Consider the following 15,193-nt stretch of genomic DNA (forward strand, 5'->3'; position numbering starts at 1 on the left):
GATCGGGAAGGCGCAGCACAGCTGCTGCTGTTGCCACTCTCAGAATGACATCAGGAATTGGGGGTGGGGGAGTTGCACCTCTTTGCCCCATGAACAGATGCCTATGCTTGGATGGGTGAGCCAGCAGAGATCAGGGAAGAAGCAGCCACTCCAACCTCTCAGTCACTCACATACTTTCCTCCTCTAGGCAGCACAGCAATCTGGACTGAGCCCGCTGGAATATATACTACTCCCATATACTCCTGGGAGGTATTCTTGCGGGATCTAATAATGAGCATTATGGAACAGCACTCAGAGTGGGAGTGTGCACATATCAGAAGATGAGGAGGCTGCTCTTTCAGTGACCCTCTATGTTGCAATTCCCAGAGGAAAGGGGGGGGGGGGAGGAAGCAGACACAGGTGTATTCTCTCTCTCTAGGGAGCAGTATGGGGCCAATCCTTCCTGCTGTGCTGCCCAGAGAAAGCAAGTAGCAAGAGAGAGACGGTAGGAACAGCCAGTGCCATCTCTTGGTTGCAGGTTTCCATGCCCACCCCCAAAAGTGGCAAAACTCAGAGGAGAAGGCACCACAGAGCAGAGGGGCCAGGGGGTTCCTGGCCAGGGAGTCCTCCCCCTGCCCGTTTTTCCAGACTCTGCTGAAGGGGCAAGGGAAGGCGGGTTGCTATTGCCTCTCCTCACCCAAATGGCTGCGTTCCCTTCAAAAGAAAAGCAGAAATGTTAAGCAGCCTTTTTCAAGTCCGTGGTTAACATCATGTGTAGGTAGGCCCGGCATGTTGCAGTGGTTGGGCTGGGGCTGAGCAAACCCACCAGTTCTCACTCCTGCACTACCCAGGGCCAGAGTGCAGTACGGGGATGGCGCCGGCTCCTTGTAGACGCCGCGCCTGCTTGCTCGCCTGCCCTCTCCCTCTGGCAGTGCGCCGTACCGCCCAGAGGACGAGAGCAAGCACGGGTGGCACGAGCGAGCTGGAGTCACTGCCGGCTCGCCCGCAGGCTCTCTGGGCGGGTGGCTTGGTTTGCGCAGGTGAACTAGCAGAGGCAGCTGGTTTTTGCCGCGACGGCCTCCGCTCACTTGCTCACCTGTCCTCCCGCTCGGGACGCCTCGCCGGCTGCCCGGAGGGAGTGGGAAGCGAGCAGAGGGCGCAGCAAGGAGCCGCAGCCTCTGCCAGGTCACCCGTGCGCGCGTTTCTGGATAGCGCAGCAGTGGGGGTTGAGCGCGGGCCGGCTACGCACAGCCGTCTCCGTTCAGACCTTCCTTACAGGTGGCGTGGCAGGGAGCGAGGCGCTGCCTGGGGGCGAGTGCCCCGTAAGTCGCCCCGCCGCTCGCTCGCACGGTCGGTGACAGCGCTGCGAGGGGAGCCGGGCCCCGCCTGAGCTCCCTCGGCTGTGCTCTTTTTCTTGGCGACCCAGCAGTCGGCGCTGGGCGGGGGGCGAGGAGGAGGATGCGAGTCCTACCCGGGGCACGTCGCCGACGAAATCTAGCACCGCTCTGAGGCGAAGGCCGCCTGTCGCCTCGGCCTACGCGCTGAGCCCGGCCGTCTCCCGTTTCCATGGCTACACACTGGGCCTTGCAAGCCGCGCGAGGCCTGAGCGGAGCCGCGGGTTTTCCCAAGTGCGGGGGCGGGGTCGGGAGACGTGGCAGCGGAAGCAGGAGCCGGAGCCCGCCGGCAGGGCTGGCGAGAAAGCGCCATGGCGGGGGGCTGGGCCGGGTTCTCCGAGCAGGAGCTTCGGCGACTCCAGGGGCAGCGCAAAGGTAACGCCAGCCGCGGAAGACGTCCGCAGCAGCGGCAGGCGGGTTGGGGCGTTGCGAGCCGACGTGCGTGGACCGAGCTTTTTCCCAGGCTCCCAGCAGAGCCGTGAGACTGCGCCCGCTGGCCGGGCCCCCTCCTTTTGCCCCTTGAGCAGAGAGAGGACGCTGCATAGAGTGCAGTTCTCTGCACGAATGGAAACAAGTTCCGTTCAACTGAGGGGGGCTTACTTCGGCGTAAACACGTGTCGGATCGGGCTGCTGTTTGAGGAAGGATGACATAGAGGGCCTATCTCCGGCCCCACCTGCGGTAGGGAAAGTAACGTTACTTACATTGAGTTGGCCTAATAAAGGTATATGGATTTTGGAAACTTAGTACTAAAGATGCGCCTCCTTCTCCTCGGGTTTATTTCATTTTGAAATGAAAATGTATTTCTAGACCCTCAGAAAGCAACGCAGACTTCCAAAACCCACCATCAGGCAAGACCAACCAAGGTGTCACAAAACAGTGAGGGCCGGTCTCTTGCAGTGAAGAGTGTTCAAACTCTTGTCTACCTTACAGTAAAAAGAAGCATCAACTTCCCGTACCAAATCCTCAAAATTCGCCCGCGGGGGGTGGGGGGGAGGCGGCCTTGGGAGAGAGTAGCTAAATTGTGCTGCAGCTTCTTACCCCAGGTAGCAGTGACCCCAAGGCATATCCACTCCCCATTCATACCTAGCCTAGTTTAAAGGGCTGTGGGATATCACCTTATCTCTTCTCTTGTAGCTCCCTCCCCCTCATAAAACCCTTTCCCACTCCCCTTGCTGGCAGAAGCAGTCCCCAATTTTCCTAGACAAACTGAGAGGGAAAGAATAATCTCACCCATACTTGTTGCTATAAATGCTAGTGCAGCTATAGGAGAAGAAAATACCATTCCTCTCCAGCCATCCAAAATACTCTCCCATTCATGCTTTTGCTTGGGACTTACAGGGAACTGCTACTTCCTGAAAAGATGGTACCAAAGTTAGTGCTGTATTGTGCAAGCCCAAATTCTCTTATTTGTGTATGTGTGTGCAAAATGTCTCATACTTGTATGGAGGTGCCCAGCTTCTTATAAATATATGACAGTTCTCCCATGTCTGTCAGTACTGGGAATTGGCACAATAAAAAGGTAAATCCAGTGTGTATTTTACTGTGCTGTTGCTGTTAAGTAGAACAGGGATTGCACAGGAGAATTTCCTACTAGACTGTGCCCCTTGTTAGTTCTTACCCTTCGGCATTTCTGCGTAGAATTGTTAATATCTGGGGGAAGTAGAATATCTGACACTGCTGTGCTATTTTAAAATCATCACGTATTTGGGTTTTCTAATCAGTTTTTATGGGGGTGGAACACAGGACATATAGCCGCATGTACTTTTATGCATTCATGTGCTTTCTAGCCTACCCTGTCACAAGCATTTAGAGCAAGTAACTGTTCACAGATGTAAAGGCCTAATTTTTACTTATTTGTGCTATTTAGATCCACCAGAATCTCTTCTTGAACAGCAGTGTCGGATTCAGAAGCCTTCTATAAACAAAAGCCGCCAACATCTGCAGCGCAAAAAGCCTGTTCAGCACATATGTGAAAAAATGGAACTGCCGGATGGAGCAGCCTTGTCACCCCTGGAGCAGCAGCTTTCTGTGCCTAAGCAGAAGAGCTCCTCTCCACAGGTGTCTCTATCACCATCCCAGTCTCTGTCAACAGGAGAGAAACAGAGTTCCAGTAATCAACAGGTTGAACTTGGACTCGAAAAATCCTGTAATGGTGATCCCTCTGCAGAGTCAAGTCATAATTTGGTGAAAAAGAAAATGGAATTGTTAGTAAGTCTGTAATAAAAGCTGCAAGAATTTAATCATATCTAATCAGTTAAATGCAGCGTTGTATAGTAAACTGAAAGACACGTGCCACATTCTTCAGTGGGTTTTAGAGTAATAAATAATAACCTCCTTTGTTCTTTTCACACCTTGCTGCATTTTTATGTGTAGCGCTAAATCTGATCAGTAATCCGGCCTTGTGGACATGTCCATCATTTTGGAGGCTTTTTTTATATGCAGGAAAACGGCTGGCTCTGTGTCCTTAATTGCAATGAAAGTTTCAACTTATGTAGAAATCTCTGTACATGTTTAATACTATAGTACAAAATGGGTTTCAAACTCCTGACCTTCAGGGAACAATTTCCACATTTGCTTATCTGCTACTGGACCCCAGTGCATTGCAAAAAAGTTCTGGGGCGTGTTGGAGGGTGCACACTCGATTCATGTTAGGCACTAGTCAGACCTTTTAGGTGTCACTGTTGCCCCACGTGAAGTTGAACTAAGAGCTCGCCCAAAACTCTGCTGTAGCTGCGCATTACAAGGGAAGATTGGCAGTAGTCAGTCAAGCTGTCTTGTCTGCCACCTTCTCATTGAAGAACTCTTATTCTTGTAAATAAGTCTGTAGTTTATCAGAGAGTCATTTGAAAACCACCAATACAAAGGATACAGAACATAAATGAAGCTGCCTTATACCAAGTGAGACCATTGGCCTGTCTAGCTTAGTATTATCTGTACTGTCTGGCATGACTCTAGGGCAGCCTCCACTGACCTGGTGCCCTCCAGATCTGTTGGATTGCAACTTCCATGACTCCCAGTCAACATTGGCCATATTGGCTGGGGATGATGGGAATTGTCCAACACATACGGAAGGTACTAGTGTGGGGAAGGCTTCTCTAGTGTTTCAGATGGCTGTTTCCCAGCTGTACCAGGGGATACCAGGGATTGAAGCTGGACCTTCTTCATGCAAAGCATGTACTGTACTACTGAGCTATGGCCCTTCTCCTTTCTAAGCCCCAAGAGGATCACAAAGGATCAAGTTTTCAAGAATCTCTCTTCAAATAATCATTGCTATCCAATCTGGTAATAGTATAAATAAGTCGCCTTGCAGGTATCTGAAATGTATAGTTCTATCTTAACTACCTAGGATAGTCAGTTAAGTTTGGATCCCTTTTCTGTTGACAGCTGACGTAATAATAGTAAAACAGAGAATTGTTAGTAAGGTTTGTGACAATCGATGGTTAAAATGCTTCCTTGATTATGTATTTTGATGGGATGGGGAAAGTGAAATTAAATAGCTTTTTACCATGGTTAAGTAAATTCAAAGGGTGCAATATCTACTACGTACAAGATTAATATATTTGTGACAAAGTTCTGTACAAGGTTTAAAGGATTATCATTAAGAAAATATACTTTTTAATAGGAGAAATGCTAAATGAATTAGAAAGGAAGACAACTTCCTTGCAACAGTATCTTCTCCAGGAAAAAGCAGCATGAATGCACAGACTTGAGATCCAACTTTTGTACATGGGTTTCAAAAAATGAAATTGCTTCCGATTATTTATTTCAGGGATAGGCAACTTCTGGGGCTTGCGGGGCTGCACCCCCCCCCCCTCAGAACCCTGTGAGGGGAGGGTGTATCCTTCCCCATCACCAGATTTGAATGCTACCACGAAAATCCCAGTGCTTCTGCTCGGAAACAAGGCAGCCAGTAACATATGTCTTCTTTCCTCTTGGTGGGTTGTTAGGAGCCCCATTCTGCAGAGAGACAGAGTATGTGAGGGAAGCCATCCTGTCTGATCTGTTTCTCCGCAGAAACAGTGATTCTGCTGGGAAAAAGGGTGCAGAGGGAACACACACACAGTTTCTTGGCAGCCTCTCAAACAGCTTCTGCTGGGATTTCCAGGGTGGCAATAGGAACCATGTGGACGCCATGGTAGGCCACATGCAGGCCACAGGCCACTAGATTTGATGGGCCTTCTTGCTCTTGGGATCTTGTGGTATCTGTAAAACATTTTGCTTACAGCTTACATTTCTCTTATCTAATATCCACAAATTAGGATGCTAAGCAACTCTTGAATCCTTTTTGGGGAATCTAGTTTTTTTTAAGGAGTATTCTGAAATATAATGGGGGTGAAGCTGAACCCCAAGGTGTGTCAGAGTAGTCTGTTTACAAAACCAGGTCTGGCAATTAGAGCAATTAGCTTCTATCATTCAAGTGTTTCTGAAGCATTTGCAAGATATGTTACTAAGTCAGTTAAGACCCAATCCTATGCATATTTAGGCTGAAAAAAGTCCTACAAGTTGTAGAACTTTTTCTGTCTAAACATGCATTTGTTGTTGTTGTTGTTGTTGTTCAGTCGTTAAGTCGTGTCTGACTCTTCGTGACCCCATGGACCATAGCACGCCAGGCCTTCCTGGCCTCCACTTTCTCCCGGAATGTGCTAAACATGCATAGGATTGCACTATTAATTGTTCTGAAGGTTAGTTTTGGAGAGGAGGGAGAAGAAAGATGATTCCTTGTTAATTCTATTACTTTGTCAATGTTCAGGCAGGAGAAGTCTCGGTGGGAGATTCTGCAACAGGAGCAGAAGCTTATGGAAGAAAAGAACAAACGCAAGAAAGCTCTCCTGGCTAAAGCAATCGCTGAAAGGTGTGGAGACTGTTACGTAATATTTGGGCAAGCCAAAGGGACATGATGCATGTTTTTCCTGAACAATGTTGATGGAGTTTAGCAAACCCTTATTTTCTCAGCACTACCATGCAGCCTTTTCCCACGTGAATATGAAAATAGAATTCCACTTGTGACACTTTGGAACATGCAAACCTGATTAAAAACTGCTTGCTGCTCCTTTTCTCCTTGTAACTAAGACTGTAATCCTAAACATGTTCCTTGATGTCTGTTGAAAACAATAGGATGTACTTTCATGAGAAAGTTTAGAACTGAAGTAAGTTCTTACAGTAAGCAACTGTAAGATGCTGTTATTTCAGAGAAAAGGGAGTGTACAGTGCATTTGCATGAGGTCTGGAATCCTGATCTTCGGTATGACAGATTCAGATTGAGCTTCCTAGTTTCAGCTTTCTAAAGCAGGTCTTTAACATGCTTGTGAAATTCTCTATAGAAGCTGAATGAAGAAGTGATAGACTGTTTCCATATTTTAAATACCAGCTCTACCTCTCTCTCTCATCAAACCCAGGTGAGGCAGTGGCTGTTCTGAATCAGTGCCTGGGCACGGTAGTGGACTGGATGAGGGCCAATAAACAAACTCAATCCAGACAAGACAGAGGTACTGTTAGTGGGTGGTTCGTCTGCCTGGCTAGGTGATATTCAACCTGTTCTGGAGGGGGTTGCGCTCCCCCTAAAGGATCACATTTGTAGTTTGGGGGTGCTCTTGGATCCAGAACTGTCACTTGAGGCACAGGGGAACTCAGTGGCACGGAGCACTGTTTATCAGCTTTGGCTGGTATACCAACTACGCCCTTATCTGGACAGAGATAGCCTAGCTACAGTTATCCATGCTCTGATAACTTCTCGTCTGGATTCCTGCAATGCGTTATACGTGGGGCTGCCTTTGAAAACGGTCCAGAAACTTCAGCTGGTCCAAAATAGGGCAGCAAGATTGTTAACAGGGACTGGCCAGTGAGCTCATATTATGCCAGTACTTTTCCAGCTGCACTGGCTGCCAGTCCATTTTCAGGCCCGATTCAAAGTGCTGGTATTAACATTCAAAGCCCTAAACAGCTTGGGGCAAGGTTATCTGAAGGATTGCCTCCTCCCATATGTCCCTTAAGATCATCCTCAGCAGCCCTTCTCCACGAGCCCCTGCCAAAGGAAGTGAGGCGGGTGGTTACTAGGAGGAGGGATTTTTTTGCTGTGGCACCCCAGCTGTGGAATGAGCTCCCTAGTGAGGTTCGCCTGGCACCTACACTGTATTCTTTCCGGCACCAGGTGAAGACCTTTTTATTTTCCCAGGCATTTTAGCATTGTAGCTTTCTAGACTTTTAGCTTTGTTGTTTTAAATCTGTATTTTAAATCACTGCATTCCTGCTAGGTATTATTCCAGTTGTATTGTTATACTGTGGTTTTAATGTTTTATGTATTTTATATTGTTTTATTGTGTGTTCTTTAGTTTTAATTTTTGTGAACCACTCAGAGAGCTTTGGCTATTGGGCAGTATAGAAATGAAGTAAAATATTAAATACATAAATTGATTGTGCTATGTGCCAACGAAAGTTCCTAGAGATATAGGAACCTATACAGGTTGTGTGTCTGTTTTAAATACAACCCATATATCTTGAAACATTTCTCCATAACTCAGGACTAAACTCATGCTTTTATTTTTTAAAAAAATACAAAAATTGAGTTTTTCAGGAAGTCTGGTTCCTTCTCTGTTTGGAAAGCACAAGCTGCTTAACTGAACTCTGTTTCTGTATTTTGCAACTGAAAACAGTTCTAAAATGCCTGCACACTTTTGAGCAGTGTTAACAAGTAATCATATCTCCTATTGAAATATTTGATTGCACATAACAGAAGATCACAAAAAAAACCCAAACCAATCCAACCCTCCAAAACAAAATGTGTTTCTTCCCAGATCTAAAAGAACTCAGGCTGAAACAGTGAAGTTAAACCGGATCCAAAAGCAACTCCAAGCCCTAGATGACATGGTATCTGCTGATATCGGGATTCTGAGAAACAGGATTGACCAGGCAAGCTTGGATTATTCGTGTGCTCGGTAAGGCATAAGTATAGAAGAATAAAGGACTGCTTGAAGAAAGCATTTTCTTTTTGTGGACTCCTTCCTTATGGGGGATGGTTGAAGGAATAGTGATACTGGTTAGAACTAGTTTTTTTTAATTAAATGCATTGCTTTACATCAGTGGAGGCCAGAAGGTAGTTCTGAATCTACTGGTAGATCACTGGGTGATGTGCAGTAGATCAGGTGGATTTCTGACTCCCAACTGTTTAATAATAGCAGTGACAAAATGTCCCCATACCCTAAATTATATTGCTGAAATGAAGAAAGCTTGGGGCAACCAAGACTGGATATTTGTGCAGAAGGACTGTGGGCACCTTTCAGTTTTCATATTCAAAACAAATTCATGGCTTCAGAATTCTTTAATTCTGACTATATGTCTTTTGCACCAGGCTCCAGTTGGTGGATGTCATGGTTCCTATAAACAGCAAAGTAGATCCAGCAAACGTCAAATCTGCCTAGTTCTGCTTTAGGTTACCAGCTTGAAATGTTTTCTTGCAGAAAACCCATCTTGCCAGCAGCTGCTTTCATCACACGGGTTTATTTTCTGGTGGGCCGGTCATAAGCACTGCTCTGTCACTATTTTCTATAGACTTTTGTTCCTCCTGGGATAACCTGTTGGTTACAAGCAAGTTTAAGAATGTCATAACACACCACTGCTCCAGACAAAAGTTAAAGTTTAGGAAAGCAGCTGTGTTGTCAGTCAGATGTCTAATTTGCTTGAATCATGGCCAGAATTAGGAGATAGACCTTGTTCTAATTATTCATTAGTCCTGTGTTATTTTGGTCATTCTGCTGAGAAAACTGTTCTTGTGATTCAAGAGTAACTAATTTCAAATATTAGTAGAATGTTACTATTTATTTATTTATTATGGAGATTTTTATCTCACTCTTCAAGCAGATTCCTAGGGCGGAATGCAAGCAAGAAGTGTGTGGGGTGGGTTGCCCGTCACAGTGATGCCCAAGCAAGTCGCTGCCCCCCTGTCAGCCTTTCCTGCCTCACTGTGTGAAGGTTTGCTGAGTGTCCTTGGAAACCTCCTCCACTGGCCTTTTCTAAGGGAAAGGTTTGCAGGGAAGGGGAAATGTGCTGGCTTGGGTGTCACTGGGTGAAGGTGCTTTTCACAGCAGCAAGGAAATTTCTTGTTGCTAGATTGTCTCTGCAGGGTCAAGGCACTTTGGCCACACAGCTGCCAAACGCTCCCAACCTTCCTCCAGATCCTGGAACTGGTGGGGTGAAGGCAGGGATCACTATACAATTTTCAAGACTGTCCCCACCCACTTCTGTACTTCAGAGGTGGGAAGGAGGCTGGTTGCTCACTATGGCAAGCAGAATTGTTGCAGTCTTAAAAAAAAAACACGCTCCCCTTTTTGTGCTGTAGGGATGTTCCCGGTGGAAGGAAAAAAACAACACTGTTGTCACTGTACAGAGTGCCCCCCTCCCATGTAGCAATGAAATACTCTGGATCAGGACTGGCAGCCAACTCCAAATCTGAACACCTCTGGTGCTGTAGAGCACAGAAGAGAATGTCTTGAGGCTGGGTGTGAAAGAAATAAGATGACTTTCTCTTCTCCCTGCCCCCCTTCCCCCAAATAGCACTACAATAGTCTAGCTAGAGCCCTGAACAAAAACACTTCTAGGTGGTGGGGATACACTACAGCATTTTGTTGAGCTTCTAATTAATGTTGAGCTTCACTCCTCAAATACCCAAGGAGTGAAGATCTAATGGAATGGGCTTGACTTGATTCTGTTGTCTCTGCTTTCAATTTGATGTATGCTTCTTTCCCCCAATTTCTTCAGCTGATTAGTTTTGTTGTGCAGATTACAATAACTTGTCTGTTCCAGTTCATAGAGCACATGAACGTTTTCTGTGACTAAAAATGGTTAAATGGGTGCTTCTTCTTTTTCAGGAAACGTTATGATAAGGCAGAAACTGAATTTGTGGCTGCAAAACTGGATCTCCAAAAGAAAACTGAAATCAAAGAACAGCTCACAGAACATTTGTGCACAATCATACAGCAAAATGAGCTCCGCAAGGCAACGAAACTGGAGGAGTTAATGCAGCAGCTGGAAGTGGAGGCAGATGAAGAAAATCTGGAACTCGAGATAGAGGTGGAGCAGATGCTGCAGCAGCAGGAGGCAGAAGCTAGAAGGCAAGTGGCTGAGTCGCAAAAGCTTGCTCCTGTTGATGTAGAGGATACAGCTCCACAGACTAATAAAAGATATGAGCACAAAGGCCACATGGTTTCAGAAACATTAGTGGAACAGCCCGCACGTTCTCAGACAAATGGCCAAGGTCCAACAATAAACTCAGAAGAAATAATGGCTCACAGTAGTACATGAACACTAAATCTGACAAACTAGACTTCAGTTGGTACCATTCTCTATTCACTCATATGCTTCAAAGGCTGCATTGCTACAAGAGCCCTCCGAAATTTGGCCTGGTGGCATTGTGATTTCCATACTTTTTCTGAATCAACAGTTTACTTGTATGAGCAGTTTCTCTTCTCCCTGCCCATCTTCCATCTCTTGAGCAAACTATGGGTGTTCCATTATGGAAGGGAGAGTACAAAGAAAAGAGCAATGTTGTTTGAAATCTTTAAATTTCAAAAAAACCCAAGCAAGTAGGAGTGAGGAGGCACTTCTTACATGACGGGTCAAGCTACATCATATGTTATCAGTTGGCTTTCCTTCTTCCAATGTTGAAAAGACATTTCTTTTTTAGGGTCCACAAATTTAATGAGAGGACTTGGTGATAAAACGGCCCAGTCAGTCAAGGTGTCTGTAGATAACCAGGGGTGTACACATGTATGTGCAACTCTAGTCTCAAGTGAAGTGATTGCACTGTATTTTGTAAGTAACTGATTCTTGTGACTGGGGTGTTTACAGATGAACTTTCGTTGTGCAGTACACTGCATCTTTCACAGAATTCTGTGGGTTCAGATGTTGGCATCTTCACTTTGTAACCTTCTGCTTTGCCACTGCTTCTTCCATCCCATTTCTTACCAGAAAAAAAATCTGTTAAGGAAGGAAAGACAATAATTGCACAATTCCTTTAGATTGTTAGCACTAGGAGCCCTCCATCTTGAAGTACCCTAAGCTTTCTTTGAAGATCTTCCACCATGGGTCTGTGTTAAATCACATAGTTTTTAACTTATTTAACAAATAGGATCCGTTATATTAAAGCATTAATTTAGCTGAGTTGTACTGTATAAAATACATCAGTATTTAATGGGAGGTGCTAGAAGCAAGGAGGATATCCCCCACTCCTCTGTCCCTACTTCACCAGCCATCATGGAAGCTGATTGGACTGGCCAAACAAGGACAGAACACTCTTCATTACTCATCGTTAAAGGTATCTTGTCTTAATCATCCTGATATATTTCCCTAAAGTTCCATGTGTTGTCGGAGGTGCCAGTCCTTATTTGTTCTTATTTGTATTATCAAAAAATGTATGCAAAATTTCAGTATAGCTGTGACATATCACCCTTCCCCCACCTGTGATTATTATAACATCACCATTCCTCATAAATATTTTGACATCACCAAGTACTGATTTTAGCTCCAGAATTTCAGTACCTCTATAGTCTCCCAAACTCTTCCATGAGATAATACCATAAAGCAAGAAGGAATACATCAACTATAACCTAAGCAATCACTTTACTAGGACACTGCCACCACCCTCCTCCTCGTGAGAAGAGAACCTTTGATTTGTGTGTGTGTGTTGATTCGTAGACCATGGCTTGCTTCTTTCCTGGATTCATCTAACCCTTTTACTGGCAACAAATGAAATGGAGAGTGGCGTGGTTTGAAGGAACAAATTAAAAATGAAAATTTATTTACATAGTATAAAATGTTCCAATGCCGTTTGAGTTTTATGTGGTAAAAATTCTTGTTTCAAGTTTTTTTATTAATTCCTTACCTACTCTATCCTTTCTAATAATAAGACATCAACATAATAAATATACCTCCCTCCACCTCCCAGGGGGATCTAACCACCCTGAAATGAGAGCCCAGGGCCCTGATCCCACCCCTCAGAAAGCCCGTCCCTGTCTCCAAGCGCCTGTGATGCCCTCTCTCTCCCAGCTGAAAAAGCAACAGCCAATCAGGAGACACCGTTTAAACCTTAACATTCTAACTCCCCCCTCCCCCCTACCCACCATAGCCTTCAGGAGAAAGGACATGTTAGAACACATCCATCAAGCAAATAAACTAAAATATACAATTGCACAACAAAACAAAATACCATTTCATCACAATTGTCTTTCCCTGATGCTCCAGCTGCTGCTCTTGTTTGGTTATTCTTGTAGTGCTATATTCTATAAGTGATAGTATGACAGAGTTCTATTCAAGTCTTTCTCATCCTTTCATTTATTCTGATATTTGTAATCTTGATCTTCTAGTATTAACCATTTGTGTTACTATTTTAAAATATTCAAATAAATGAATTTCTTAGTAGAGGGCCTTTGACCTTCCTTATTTTGAAAAGTGAAACATAAAAGTATATCAGAAGATAAAATCAAGCTTGATTCTACCATCTTTGTTTTCTCTGCACATTCAGATACAGCCTAGCCAGGTAGAAAACTAACAGCTGCTGCAAATGTTGCATGTTTCATATAAAGAAAATACTTCCATTTAGGGAAAAGCATTACATCTTTTTCTGTTTACTGTGTGTCAGGTAACACTTAAACTAACCCAAGTAGGTTGGTATTATGTGGGCATTTGATTCCATTCTTAAAGATATTTTTTGCATGTTGCAAACTGTAACACAGAGAAATTAAGCAAGATAAACTTTCCTCTATCTTTTGGGGTAAAACTGTATTTCTGCTTCACCCTGCTTTTGGGGTAATACTTTAAGCACAGTTGGGGCAATTAAAGGTACCCTCAGCTTGTTCATTATAAGCATATCCTTTTCTGTCTGAAGCTATGAAAAAGAGTTATGTGAGTTTTTAGTGTGGCTCAGTTTGAAATGGGGGAAGTGGTGGTAAACAGTACTGTTGATTAGAGCCTATGATGGATGTTGAACCTCAGGCCTGCACGCAAAAATCAGCCCTCAGGGATTTCCCAGATGGCTATACCCGTGTCCTTTGGCTCCATCTATTTTACCCCAACTGCCAGTCGTGTGGTGGTTTCTTGGCCTTTGCACACATTTTTTCCCATTCTAAAAATTTGAAATGCCTTCCATAAGACGTAATTAATGGCAATAAGAGCTTTAAACTAAAATATGCTGATATTTTTGGCTTAGGCCCCGACTGCCACTGGAATGCAGCCCCTGAGAGCTTCTCCAGAACTGAAAGAGGTTCAACACCCCTGGCCTATGATGTCACCTTCACATGCACACCTCCCCGAATCCCTGGGATAGTTTGCATTTTAAAAATATGACAATATACGCCACTTCAAAGAGTATAATAAAATGCAGCCTACCTGAAGCCTGAGTGGAGGGGCAAGACTGAAGACATGTTTGCCTTGCCATTTCTGGCATGTGAGTCAGGCACGTTACAAACATAGGATCACACCACAGGTAATGGACCTGCTATAACTGCTTTTAAATGTTGCAGTTGTCTTTACCTTTTATTTTCATATCATGAAGAACTTTCCTATCTAAGGCGGCAATCCTGTACACTTACCTTGGAGTAAAGCCCTTGGAACTCAGTAAGGCTTCTGAGAAGACATGTATAAAATTGCAGTGGTCAGGCTGCTGTTAAAGGCAGAGATTGGAAGAGGCAGGTGACAATTCAAAAGCACAAGCCAGAAATCTTCATGTTGTTCAAGTACTGAATAGTGCAAGTTGGATATTTCAGCAAAGAACTGCAATATCTCACTGGTTTCTGAATGCTGCCATATCAGATTGGTGACCGTGTGTGTGTAAGTGTGTAAGAGAGAGGGAGAATAGAAACTGGCCTGTTTGTCCTTTGTAGAAAGTAAAAGAGTAGTGTTGGCAGGTGGTAGCAGATAACTACCACGTTGGAAGATTAATTAATCTGTGATGCTGCATCTGGTGTTACTAGATTCTGCAATAGTTGTGGCTGAAGAGATATGGGTAAAGAGTTGTTTTTGTTATTTCCCATGGTTCTTCACATTCCTTTTTGTTGTGCTGGTGTTGCTGTCAGTGAAATCATAAAGTGAAATATTTATGCCATGCAAATGCCAACTATGGGTACAATGTTGGAATTGTTCATTTATAAGTTTCATTGACTTCAAAGGGACCAGTCAATGTGTTTTAAGCTAGCTGCCAAAAAATCTTTGTGCCATACCATTCGCTGCATCATGGAGAAAGCAAGAGAATTCCAGAAAAACGTCTATTTCTGCTTCATTGACTATGCTAAAGCCTTTGATTGTGTGGATCGCAACAAACTGTGGCAAATTCTTAAAGAGATGGGAGTACCAGACCACCTTACCTGTCTCCTGAGAAACCTGTACGAGGGTCAAGAAGCAACAGTAAGAACCAGAGATGGAACAACCGAGTGGTTCAAAATTGGGAAAGGTGTACGACAAGGCTGCATATTGTCACCCTGTTTATTTAACTTATATGCAGAGTACATCATGAGAAATGCCGGGTTGGATGAATCAGAGGTCGGAATTAAGATTGCTGGGAGAATTATCAACAACCTCCGATATGCAGATGATACCACCCTAATGGCAGAAAGCGAAGAGGATCTCAAGAGCCTCTTGTTGAGGGTGAAAGAGGAGAGTGCAAAAGCTGGTTTGAAACTCAACATTAAAAAAACTAAGATCATGGCATCTGGCCCTATCACTTCCTGGCATATAGAAGGGGAAGAAATGGAAGCAGTGACAGATTTTACTTTCTTGGGGTCCAAGATCACCGCAGACGGTGACTGTAGCCATGAAATTAAAAGACGCTTGCTCC

General features: G+C 44.5%; 1 protein-coding gene across 2 annotated transcripts; it reads left to right on the forward strand.

The window, feature by feature from the left end:
* The first annotated feature begins 1,611 nt into the window (after window positions 1-1,611).
* GORAB (golgin, RAB6 interacting) lies at window positions 1,612-13,220 on the forward strand. 2 transcript variants are annotated; one of them, XM_084851077.1, is made up of 5 exons: window positions 1,612-1,748; window positions 3,242-3,578; window positions 6,125-6,226; window positions 8,166-8,306; window positions 10,236-13,220. In XM_084851077.1, the coding sequence occupies exons 1-5, from the start codon at window positions 1,685-1,687 to the stop codon at window positions 10,666-10,668; spliced, it is 1,077 nt and encodes a 358-aa protein (XP_084707203.1). In that variant the 5' UTR covers window positions 1,612-1,684; the 3' UTR covers window positions 10,669-13,220. The 2 variants fall into 2 exon arrangements, with proteins under 2 accessions (XP_084707203.1, XP_084707205.1); XM_084851079.1 differs by having other exon boundaries at window positions 1,612-2,052; window positions 10,236-12,782.
* Window positions 13,221-15,193: the final 1,973 nt, after the last annotated feature.

This window comes from Heloderma suspectum, chromosome 4 (genome assembly GCF_057233095.1).
Source record: "Heloderma suspectum isolate Gila_16-S chromosome 4, 16-S_ref, whole genome shotgun sequence".
NCBI lineage: Eukaryota > Metazoa > Chordata > Lepidosauria > Squamata > Helodermatidae > Heloderma > Heloderma suspectum.

Coding starts and splice junctions, on each gene's coding strand:
- GORAB (XM_084851077.1), top strand. CDS start 1,685: ATGGCGGGGGGCTGGGCCGGGTTCTCCGAGCAGGAGCTTCGGCGACTC. Junction 1,749..3,241: donor ACTCCAGGGGCAGCGCAAAG/GTAACGCCAGCC, acceptor TGTGCTATTTAG/ATCCACCAGAATCTCTTCTT. Junction 8,307..10,235: donor TTGGATTATTCGTGTGCTCG/GTAAGGCATAAG, acceptor CTTCTTTTTCAG/GAAACGTTATGATAAGGCAG.